The 12,566-nt window shown below is 42.6% G+C and overlaps 1 protein-coding gene across 3 annotated transcripts in view; it reads right to left on the minus strand.

The window, feature by feature from the left end:
* Positions 1-876: 876 nt before the first annotated feature.
* Arhgap26 (Rho GTPase activating protein 26) overlaps positions 877-12,566 on the minus strand; it is a 462,007-nt gene continuing 450,317 nt past the window's right edge. For 2 of the 3 annotated variants that reach the window (XM_013020413.1, XM_013020415.1), the window contains one exon: positions 877-6,606. In XM_013020413.1, the coding sequence (XP_012875867.1) occupies positions 6,518-6,606 (89 nt within the window). In that variant the 3' untranslated portion in view covers positions 877-6,517. The remainder of the gene's footprint in view (positions 6,607-12,566) is intronic. The other variant, XM_013020414.1, reaches the window with a different exon arrangement.

The raw sequence follows: 12,566 nt of genomic DNA on the forward strand, positions 1-12,566 counted from the left end.
GCTTTCCTGTTTGGAAGATGTGAAACTTGAAGTGACTGATGAGCGTTGGAAAGGCAAGGCCCTAAGGTAAGATACAATCCCATACCACACATTTTGTTCTGTCCATAGTGATGACACTCAGAAAGCCTCCCCCAGGTACAGGAGAACCCACATATAGAAGAGGCTTCAGGTGCTGAGTGAGATTTCCAGAAGGCCTGCAAACTTGGTGTAGATGGCAGATGCCACAAGTCTGTGCTGTTTGCAGAGCAAGCCAAGGAACAAAATTAACATGGGCAGTTCAGTACGATCCACACATTAAACGGCCACCCCCTTACACCCAGGCAGCAAGGGAGACTCACCTTCTTCCTCTTCCACCCTGGGCTGGTTTTGGAAGTCAGAAGCCTCACCTTCAACCCCTGACTTCCCCACGCTCCTGGCTTCAGAGAGGTCGCTCAGCCCTCTGAGCAAGCAGCTGAGGTTGGGTGCTCACTGTGCATTAGGGTCACAGGCTGCAACTCAAGCTGGTCCTAGAAGGGGATGTGATGAATGAGAGGGCTTAATAAGAGGCCTGCTGGCTTTCTTGATTATTTCATATAGTGTTCACAAAGATCCAGAGAAGAAGCAATTAGAAAACTGAATTGAGGGAGAATAAAACAAGCATTCAGGAAGAGTCAGGATGGTTCTGTGGGGTAGGACTTGGAAATGGTGCATATTGTATAATGGGGACTACTTCTTAAATGAAAACCAAAGCTCCTTAGAGCTCATACAAGACAACTCTGTGTCTGTCCAACAACTGCTGGAATCTAGACTTGGGACCTTTGACCACAGTCTCGATCTGCTTATTTGAAGAAATATTAAAATATACTTCGTCAGAAATTCAAGAAACCAACATACCACCAAATGGAAAAGTCATTTAATGCAAAAATCATACTTCCACTCATTTCATAGATTGTCACATAAACCAACGAAAGGTAGGAAAGCCACTGGACAGAAATTGTGATTTCTTTATAGATATGCATAGTAACACAAAAGTACAGTTTTTAAAAAGCCAGAACATGGCAAAAGTTGTTTTTTTTCTAGTAACAGGGAAAAAGTTCTATCCTAATCACAGATTACTTTTTAATTATGGAATCTGGTTCTATGCACCAGTCAATATTCAATACTGAAATTTAAAGCAGTGCATTATTTATGGATTTTAAAAGAAAACATTAAAGTGCCATTTTAAGTACTTTATTGATATTATATCACACACTTTACAGTATACTCAAATGTAGCCTAAATTATGAATTAAACATGCAAATAGTTTCTCTCCTAAAATATGGACAAAATGTCTTTTAGAGTGCTTTAGAACACTAGCCTAGCACTAGTTACTAAGCATTCATGGGTTTGATTTCTTTTTCCACATGACTTTTAATAAGTTAATGAGGAATATAGCTGCAGATAACTATTTGATAAATATGACCACAATTTTTAAATGGCACTTAATATACATCTTTGATCTTTTGCTAGGCAATCAACAGCTGCTCATTTTTCTAATTCTCAACCTCCAAATCTTAAAGGTTATAAAAGCTGAGGAAATGCCAGGTCTTGTGGGTCTCTAGGTGAGAGTCTGTCACTTTACCAATGTCGAGAGGTGCCCTACCCAAACATGTACAGATGTGCATGCACACACACACACACACACACACACACACACAATACACACCTACTTTAGAATCACAGATGTATCTTTTCATAGCTGTAACATGGATCTGGTCTTCAAGAAAGCTACTTAATTGGTATACATTTGGATGACTATAGGAATGGTGATACAGAATGGCAGAGACTCAGCCTCTGTGGAATTGTGCCAAAAGACATTTTGGTTATCAAACCCTGGTTCTTACCAACTACACTACTGTGAATTTTGACAAAATTACTAACTGCTCCCCTTCCAGTGAGTCTAGAACCAGGGTCAGTCTTTGTTCTCTAAACCGTCTGCCTTATAATGTCTTGCAAACTTTTGTACAAAATACCAGTTGTGATATCACTTTTCCTCTTAAGAATATTCTCTCTAAAAAACAAATCTAAAATTCCTCAGAATGGTTCACCTCCTCTCTGATGGTGGCTTTGGTTCTACCTAGTATTTTTCTTCCTTGAGAAAGCTGCATTTCAGCAAGGGCTGCCTCTGAATGATATCAGATTCTCCATCTGGCCCCTATCTGCATTGGGAGGCTCTTTCAGCTCGTTGAGTACTGTAGGCGGCAGGCAGGAAGAAAGCTAATTATTACTTGTTGGAGTCTTGTCTCAGGCAGGCTAGAAGGTTGTGAAGGTTCACTGCTCACCTTTGATGCTACAATTACAGAGAAGTGCTTCAGCACCCAGCATATCAGCGTGGCTGCCAAGCACATTTGAGCATGACAAGGTGCATTTTTAAAACACCAGCACAGGGTGTGTGAGAGGACTCCAGCTAACTTGAAAGGGTTGTGGGGCAGGATTGTCAGCTTGACTGATCATTGTCAAGTTGGACAAAGATAACAGATAACTAACTCCCTAGGCAGAACACCTAGGGCATTCTTTGGAAAGTCAAGTAGCTAAGAAGATCCCTGGTCTCACTGATGCGGGCTCTCTACTTAGACAATAAGACTGCTTACAGAACATTTAATACTAGAGAGAATTTTTGGTGTCGTGATGGCCACTGGCCCTACCTGAGTCCTATGTCCATAAAACTTGAATGATCCAGGTTTATAGTTGAAGCCAGATGCCAGAGGGTGAAAAGTGCCAAAAGACAGTCACAAACATACTGTCACACTATCTTCGGTGTTCTATCACCCTGTCCCTCAACCACTGATGTTTTAGGAGAGCCTTTCAGGGTGACTAGGGATACCACTTTTAGGAGACACATACAATTCTGGGGTCCTAGGCAGGTGCGTGAAATGATCTTGTCATTAGCTTTGACCTGTTGGTGACAATACTTATTGCTCATTTTCTTTTTCTTTGCCCCTCTGTCAAACAGCATTCATAAGACACATTTTAGCTTTAGAAGTATCTGCAGTTGGCTCCCATTCTAGAATACCAATAAAGTTTGTACTATAGAGGGTTTATTCCCATATATTCAGTTAGAAATACTAAAGAGAATTTTCATTAGTCTTGAGCAAATCAGGAATCCATTTGCCTGGAGACAGAGATCTGAAACTAGCTTTCAATGGCACAGCATTGTTGAGCTATGGAACTTTGTGTAAAGCATGAGACTGATCTCAATACCCAATGGAATTCTGGCTACGGCTAACTGTTCCTCCTAAGGCCTTTCAAAGAAAACCTGATGCTCCCAGAAGAACTTTGGGGTTTTGGTCAATGTACTTCTACTCTGATATTTATTCCCCTGATCAGCTCTAAAGTTCCCTAAAGAAGCAGAGAGAGGGAGGGAGGGAGAGGTATAGGGAAAGGGAGAGGGAGAGAGGGGGATGTTGGGAGAGAGGGAGAGTATGTTAGGAGTAGAGTGGGAGCATGGATAGTGGAGAGAATTTATTTTTAATCTTCAAATTCCTTCCTTCTTGTTGGGCTCATATGCTAAACAGCTCCTCTAGTTCTATAACTAATGGGGACAAAGGATGTCAGTCCAGATACTAACGTGGCCATCTGTCATACAGGGCCTCAAAGAGGTGAAGATGTACACTTCAGAGATCCTCTTGGTAGCAACTCAGGAGGGAAGAACATGCTCCCAAATGGCAGACTGGATGACATGTATTTACAAGTGTGCTTGAATTATGATGGGGCAGGTGACAATTGAAAGAAACAAATCAAAAGCATTATGCTGTATTCTTTTGATTTGGAAAGTGCAATGATGCCTTGAGACCCATTTCCCAACTTCTTTTCCATTGTTCAAGGGAAACAATTCTAGTACCCATTATTGCTTTTCTTCTTGGGTGTTCAATGATAGCTTTCTTTTTTCTTATCTTTTATTCAATTTGAATTCAGAGCCATATACTTGCTAGTCTGGTGTTCAATCATATAAGTAATACCTGCAGCCTTGCCTTTTGTAGGTTATTTTAAAGATAGTGTCTCAAGAATTTTTCTGCCCAGCCTGGCCTTGGACTACAATCCTTCTACTCTCTGCCTTGTGGATTATGGGACTGAGTCAATGGTGCCTGGCAATGAGAGTTAAGGGTACTAATTCAGCTGGAAAACTCATGACTAGTCAATCACAATGATGAGCTCTTGTTAACTTTAAAGCCACCTGTAATGGCACAATCTACATTCTTCTGGGGATCTTTTTTTATATGAGGGCTATAGGGTATTTGGAGATGAATGGAAAGAGCAGAACATCACTACAGAAAGGGAAAGCAGCAGCACATCAAGAACCTAAAGATCTAAGCAGTCAGCTTTTTAACAAGCGCATGTACATAGTTTGCAAACTAACCTGGTCTAATTTATAAAGCCTTAGAAGCTGTGGAAAGTAAGGAGTAAGGAGTACAATAAGTGCCTCATCTCCTTCTGTCCTGACATCTGGGGTACCAAGAAATACACCTGAGAAGAAAACTGCAAAACCAAATTTCACCCCTGGTCCCATCTATTTAAATCCTGAGCTGTCTGTGTTATCTGAAATCTCATTACCTCAAGATGTTCTTTCCAACTCCAAATCTAAAGCCCAAGGAATGCTCAGAAACATAGGTAGATCAAGAACACTGAATGCTGAACACTGTTAATGTGTTTGGCTCACTAACAAGAGAACACAAAGAAATACCTTTTCCTTTCACTGAGCCAGAAAGGATAATGACCTTAAACTCTTCAGCCTTGCCTTCTCCCCCATCCTCTAAAAAGCTTGTTCAGCAGTCAAAGCCTAAATGTATGGAGCAACTAGCTTCAAGAATATCAAATATAAAACTTTGCCATATAGTATTTCAAATCACTCTATGTACAAGTTTATCTTTTTTTAAAAAAAGTAAAAGATACAGTAATTCAACACAATTCAAGTTTTTCTTTTCTTCTTGAGAGGTCCCTAACGGAATTCCAGAAGCAAGAAACATTCTCCAGGGCATCGCTGCCATCAGAGGGGTTCTTGGGAAGTGTTACAGTTAAGTCTGTCTGGAGTCCCTCTTCAAGGACATTCTGGAGTCCCTCTTCAAGGGCATTCACATGTAGAATATGATTATTTTGTTCTTTGGAGGTCAAGTGAATTTACGATATTCAGATGGAACCTCCCATCAACGCAATCTTCCACAGCCCTTTCAACCAGGAAATTCCCTTACTTAAAAGGGAAAGCCTTCATGCCCAAACTGTTGGTGTCTTCCTGAATCACAATGAACTGTGATGTTAAGCTCATGTTTAGAAAGTCTGAGATTAATTCCCTTTTCTGGGTGGCAGTGAACACAGACGTCCTTAACTCTAGGCCATGGGTCAAGTTCAGGAGTTGTCCCCCAAGTCCACAGGGCACCAGTGCTCAGTGGCCTGAAGCACAGCCAGGAGGCTGCTCAGTAATGGTCCAGATGAGAATGACAGCAAGGGCAGGTGCAGGAATGAGTGAAAGCGAGAACATGAAGAACTAGTCAGATGGCATAGCTCATAGAAGCAAATTTTCCCCCTAGCAAGCAAACACCAACTGCATGGAGAAAGAAAATATTAAGCCTGTGTGTGGTTTAACTGTAAGGGGCTACTAGAATTTGTTCCAAATATATCCTGATGCTGCTGAAATTTATCAGAAAGGGAACAAATCCTCAGCTGTTATTCTGTCTGTCCCAGGTAAGCCAGCCCAATTCTTTGATCCTTTGCTCCATGTTGTTGGAAGACCATTCCATAAAACTACCAAAATGGGAAGAGAAAGGAAGTATGCCATGCAAAGACAGCGTGTTAAGTATTTTTTTGGTTTGATTTTAGAATAGGTTGGGTTGCCATGGTTACCAGGCAGCAGCAGAGAAGTTCTTAGCTCAGGAAGGGTGAATGTGGGGTGCACGTGTTCCTTTGCTTGAGAGGAATGAACTGACTTTTGCTGATGATGGGACAAAGGCTACTTTAAAGATGGCAAAAGATCAGATCTTAAATAAACAGGGCTGTAACTGCTCTCCATCCTACTGGCAAACAGATGGACCCAGCTGCCTGCAGCACTGTGGGTCTCCAAGATTAGGAGGTGGAGAGAAAGTGTGTCTGCTGTAAACAAAAGCAGTGGTCCCTGCTGGATCTGGGCACAAGATTCTTTGCTGTGCGCTCTTGGGGACTTCTCATGTTTCACTTCCTCTTTCCAAAGTTTGGGGGTTTGAGTGACTTGACACAAAAATCAGCTCTCCCTATTTAGGGCACTCACTAGAGAACAGCTTTCCAAGCCTTTCTCTAGGTTATCACAATCAAATGGCCTCTCCTGCTGATTGACTTTTGCTTCTTGCAGCGTTGCCACGTGTCAGCTGAGAGGATCATGGAGAATGGTGAGGTGAGTTCTCAGACACATTTGTGTTGACAGGTAGCAATCTGCAGTCTTCCTGCTTTCTCAATGAGATGTGGCCCACAACACTAGAATGAGCAGTTGCCATGGAGACCGCATAAAGCTCAGCAGCTCTTCTGGGGCCCACAGTTAAAGGAACTCCACGTAGTTCTCCGGGATGAGGCCAGTCTTTCCATTTAGAGTCCCCTCCAACCAACCAGGCTCCTGAGATGGATGAACTGCACAGGGAGGGGAGAGAGAGAGTGAGAAGAGATGACATTATAGGCAAAGCAGAAGGCGAATGTGTGCTGTGTTCTATGAAGTTTGGGGAATGAGTGCTGATTATGTTACATAATTCTAAGACTGGTTTAAGCCAGAGGTTCTTAACCTTTTGGGGGTTATACGCCTTCTAATGAAGGCTGAAATTTTTCCACAACAAAAAAGGAAAACAGACTCAGACATTCAAAACTCTGAATGCAAGTTTAGGGTTTTTGTGGATTTTCTGAAGTTCCTGGTTTAAACTATAAACAACAGAGTTATATTTTTCTTGGTTAGAAGTCAACAGTTGTGGTGCTCCATTCATCTACCTATCTGCCCATTTGTTGGTCTATCCATCCACCCACCAACACACGTATTCACCTACAACTCAGTACCAACTCCACTAGCAAGAGGAATGCCCATGGAAGACTGAGAAGAACTAGTACTAGTTTTTTACTGATATCTAGTTTTAACCAATGCATTTTATTTTTCTTTAAATCTTTACCTCTGCTTCGGATTCCTTTGCAGAGTCTGTCTTTTCTTTCTTTCATGTTTTAGCTTTTGAATGCCCTCCTCCCATTCCACCTACACTCTTATTTTTCTTTCCTGTGCTCTAGAATTTCCCCTTTCTTATACACAGGTCTGAAAGCTTTGTCCTCTTCCTTCTACCCCAACTTTCAAAGTCACTGTCCCTTTGATGTTTTAATGCCCCAAAATACTAGACCTGCTTCTGTGACATCACAGGCCTTCTCCACAGAAACTGTGGAAACCATATGATATTATAATGATTATGGGAAAATCCAGCTGAGTCTGCAGAGCAATCAATAGCAGGAAGGAAGAGAGAAGTCATTGCAGACTGGGAGGTGGGGAGTCTTGGTGCTTGTGAACCAGGGATCAGTATACAGATCACTCTGGGGGAGGGCATTTAAACTAAATGTTTTAGGAAAACTCCAATTATCTGAGATTGTTTGGAGAGAATGAATTTTTCCCTGTTCCTTTCCTGGGCTAATTAAGTGCCTTCCTGAGCTTGTTTTAGAAAAGCATTTCCGTCCCAACACTACTATATAATTCTAGTTTCGGTTTGTAGGGACAAAAGCAAAAACAAATCAGAGGAAGCAAATGGGGAGGCAGCAAAAAGACTTCCATTGAGGTGCAGCGATCAAAATTGGATAGACTTCAAATGCTTCCTTAGCAAAAGACAAGGGCAAACATCTATTAGTTGGCTTCCAATATCATGGCCAACTTCTTACTACAAGTCTTCAAGGACAAAGTCGAAATATCAAGAATGCCATAGATTCATGGCAGCCTACACAAAGAAGATGCTGGAGAGAAACCATGGGCCATCTCACATCACCTAGAGGCAACCTGGCCTCTCTAGTCACCAAAGCACTCCTAGGTAGCCCCTAACGTATACCCATATGTCCCCTGCCCTCTCCCCGTCTACTCAGCCAATGCTGTCCAGAGTACTTTTGCCACTGTACCTCTGAAGTAGTAATAATGAGATCTCTTCCCTCTAGTTGGTTCTTGTATTGATTAAAGGAACCAATGTGGACAGTCTGCACAGAACCAAGTACACTGTAAATGTCCCATGCAGGTGAGTCAGTGTGGGCCCCCACATTAGTAGGCCAGGCATGGACTAGCTCATAAGACTCTCAGTAAAACCTAAGCTGAGCCTGATCAGCACAACCACTGAAGCTTCTGGAAATCTCAGATGTTCAGAACCAAAATAAACAAAACAAACCCACTTCTCAAAACAAATGATATAGAATAAACCAACCAACTGAGAATAAAAAAAAATGACCTATCTGACTTTACAGCATAGCTCCTAGTTGAATTGTTGCCCAACCAAATGTACCAAGTCCACATTCTCAGGCCTTTCTCCCTTCTTTGCCAGCTGTTCAAACAGCATAAGTAATAAGGTGGTAGAGCATATGTTAGAAGTGGAATATACAGACTAAGGGACGGATCAGGGGGTCAAGGGAGGCCCTTCCAACTAAAAGCCAAGGGGAATACCTCACAGGAGCCTTTGTGTCAGTCTGATGATAGTCTTCAAGCCAGACTTGGGTGAATCACAGTGCTGGACCATGAGCATTATTTCACATGACTGCTTATTGAAACTAGGGATTTCTGGCCCCATTCAAGTCAATGAATACACTCCTGGGAAGGCCAGGCATACTGGCTCATGTCTGTATATCCAACTACTTGGGAGGCAGAGATGGGAGAATTGCAGTTTGAGGACAATTTGGGCTTGATCTAAAAGAATAAACTGGGTATGGTGAGGCATGCCTGTAATCCTAGGTTTGAAGGAAGTAAAGGTAGGAGCTAGTAGTCTGAGGCTCTGACCCTTGCATAAAGCTATACCCAACCTTGAAAAGAACCAAAACAAAAAGGGATCGGAGGCATGGCTCAAGTGGTAGAGTGCCTGCGTAGCAAGTACAAGCTGGCGAGTTTAGTCCCTAGTGTTGAATAAAAAAAAAAGAATTAAAATGAACATGTCTATCCTCCTTTACACTCTCCATTTACTCTCTCCCTTCATTCTGCTAAAAAGAAACTGGTATGGGAAGAGAGAAGAGGGAATGGAAAGTGATGGAGAGGGAGGGCCTGATCAAGTATGTTGTATACCTATATGGCCATGTCAAAATGAAAACCCTTATATAACTAATTGATCAGGGGGAAAAAGTGGGAAAAAAGAATAAAGAACAACAAGTTGCTTTAGAAGAAAAAAAAAGAATTAAAATGATTCATCTCATTAGCTGAGGGAGGGCCCCCATACTCTACCTTCCTCTTTCTGCTTCCTGTCTGCACACTTCAGTGCACAGCTGAAGTCCCACCTCCTTCCTAAACAGTGTTATGGAATCACGTGTACCTGCTGCCTTTCTCCTCCTGACTTCTAGAAGGCTCATATTACATCCTGCATCATAGTCATGGTCCTCTTAACAGACTGCTGAGAAGTAAAGCTTTGCTTCTTGGTCTGGTTTTTCAGTGAATTTTTGTCTTGTGCTATAAGCATGACTCAAAAACCTTCAATAATTCCCCTCACAGATTATGACATAATCCAACTGGGCTATCAAGCTGCCATGGGCCATTGATTCATTTGATACTCATGATTCTAATGTGTATTATTATCATCCCAAATGAGAAAACAAAGCTCAGAAAGGTAAATTAATGTGCACATGGTCTTAGGGGAGAACTGGAATTAGAGCCCAGATTGTCTGATGGACTCCAAAGACCCAGACCACTCCCACTATATTCTGACTCTTTTCAACCAGAGAATGTACTAGAAGATCTGTTGTATTTACCATATGCTAAGTGGTTCATGCTTTGCTAATAAATGTTCTACCTGCATCAGTTCCTTTTATCTGGAATTAATTCTGCTATTATCTTTGTTTTACTGATTAAAAAAACAAGGCTCCCAAAGGTTAAGCATCTTCCCCTAATTTTTTTTTTTTTTTTTGGTCCAGTCGTGGGGCCTGAACTCTGGGCCTGGACACTGTCCCTCAGCTCTTCAGCTCAAGGCTAGAGCTCTATCACTTGAGCCACAGCGCCACTTCCGGCTTTTTTCTTTTTGCTTCTGTGGTGCTAAGGAATCGAACCCAGGGCCTCATGCATGCAAAGCAAGCACTCTACCACTGAGCCACCTTTCCAGCCCCTTCCCCTAAATTTTGTAGCTGATAGATATTGGAGATATATCACAGTGAGAGATATCTAAGCCCAGAATCTGTGGTCTTCACCTCTCTAGCTTTGCCTATACCAGTGCTTTGTGACTTAAAGTTACGCAGTAAATGCTTACTGGGGAAGTGGCACTGTAGCTCAAGTGGTAGAGCACTGGCCTTGAGCTGAAGAGCTGAGGAACAGCGCTCAGGCCCAGAGTTCAAGACCCACGACTGACCAAAAAAGAAAAAAATATATAACTACTGTAAATGCTTACTGGGCTAAATTGCACCAATGTCCAACACTGAATCACATCAGTGTCCAGTGTAGGATGTAAACACATAAGGTGTTGCAGCAAGTTGGCTGAGCCCAGCAAGTATATAATAAATTTAAACTGCTGCTGATGTGGATATGCTTCCTTCCCTCCTTCCTTCCCTCCTACCCTTCTTCCCACCCTTGCTCTCTCTTTCTGCCTCTCTCTCCCCCCCCCTCTCAGTTATATCCCTCGTACAAGCTATAGTCCTGCATATACAGCTTCTGCTCTCTCCCCTCCTCAGTTGACTGTGGACAGGGGTAAGAGGATGACTATGATCTCTATGGCTCTAATAGCTAGTATCCTGCAAGGGCAGAAGGCTCCATTGAAAAAGGTGTCGGCCTCAGTGTAGTTAGACTACAATTACTTGTTTAACAGATGCCTACTGAAGCACCATGTGTCCCATGGTGCTTGGTCCTTGTACACAGGCAAGAACAAGCAGGAGAGATTCTGTTCTTGCAGAGGGACTCAGTATCAGAAAATGAGCATATGCTTTCAGGTAGTGAAAATAAGGAGAGAGGAAAGGAAAGATGGGAGGGAGGGAAGGAGGGAAGATGAGAGGAAGAGAGAGAGAGAGAAACAGAGGAGACAAATAAACACAAGGACAGAGATCTAGGGGAGAATATAAAAAAATCTAAAACCTACATGATTCAAAGGTACAAAGGCTGTACTATGCGGAGAAGTTTCCTGTTACTTTATAACAGTGCTCAGCAAATTTCTCATCAAGGGCCTGACAGTGAATATGCCTCTCAATTCTGCCACTCTACTGCCCTAGATAACATGTAAATGAAGAGGCATGCCTAGCTGTTCTAATAAAACTTTACTTACAAAAACCAAGTGACTAGCTGAATTTGACCCGCAGGTTGAAGTTTGTCAACTCTGTCTCAGAACATGAAGGTGACCCATGAGGTGACGGTGTCAAAGGATGATGAAGGGGTCAGAGGGCCACAAGGGCCTCATAGATCATGCTCAAGCAACAGGAGGCCTCTGGAGTAGTATGAACTGGGGAAAGACAGAATGAATGTGCTTGCCATTGTTTGAAAGCCACTTTGGATGCTGTATAGCGAAGGGGCCAAAAAGGTCAGAGGGAAGAACAAGACCTGATAAGGGCTGGTAGCAATGCCAGGAGGAGAAATAGATGTGGTTGGGACTCTGAGTGGTTCTGTAACTTCACCCCATGCAGCTTGTGACACTCTGGTAAAGACTCTTTCTATCAACAGAGGCACCTGGGACAGTCCTACCTGGCACTGCACCAGTGAAGAGACCCAGCTCATCTCAAATGGTGACAGCAGTATCCCAAGAACCCAACTGTAGTAGTAACTGCCTCCTGACTGTTCCAGGTATCATGAATTACTCTGTTGCAGGTGACTAATGTTCCTGAGAACATACGTTGTTTCTCTTTCCTATTACTGTGGCTGGTGCTCCTGGTGAAGTGGACAATTTCCTAGTAGATCAGCCAGGGCTGAAAGTTATTTCTGAGATTTCTGAGTACTGCTCCTCCTCCCTGCACTGCATAAAGTCCAAGAGCTGACTAAGCAGCTGCTCTGGAGCTGCAGCTCAGGCCCCAAGCATCCCTGAGGCTGAGAGGTTAATAATTATCAAAGGGCAGACTTTTGTCTCCACGTGCTCCTCCCTCCCTTACCTCCTGATTCCTGAAAAAGAAAATATACAAAGTACAACACACCACACACACATAGCCAGATTATGAGCAGTCTAAACCTAACACTGAGGTACTTTCTTCTGATTGGCCAGATATTGGAATCTGACAGTTACAGCACATCCAAGCTAAGTAGCCCTTTCCTAGAATCTCCAGTAGCAAACATAGAAGGGGCAGAACTAGGGAAAAAGGGAAAAGACCTAATGTGTTACAGTTTTTTTTCACCTGTAATGCCTGATTTCTGTAGAAAAGAGAAGAGGAAATAGTGTATATGTAGCATTTCCTTCTGGAATAGGCCTTAATAAGTATCAGCCAAACCA

The sequence above is a fragment of the Dipodomys ordii genome, unplaced genomic scaffold (assembly GCF_000151885.1).
Source record: "Dipodomys ordii isolate 6190 unplaced genomic scaffold, Dord_2.0 Scaffold50, whole genome shotgun sequence".
NCBI classification, from domain to species: domain Eukaryota; kingdom Metazoa; phylum Chordata; class Mammalia; order Rodentia; family Heteromyidae; genus Dipodomys; species Dipodomys ordii.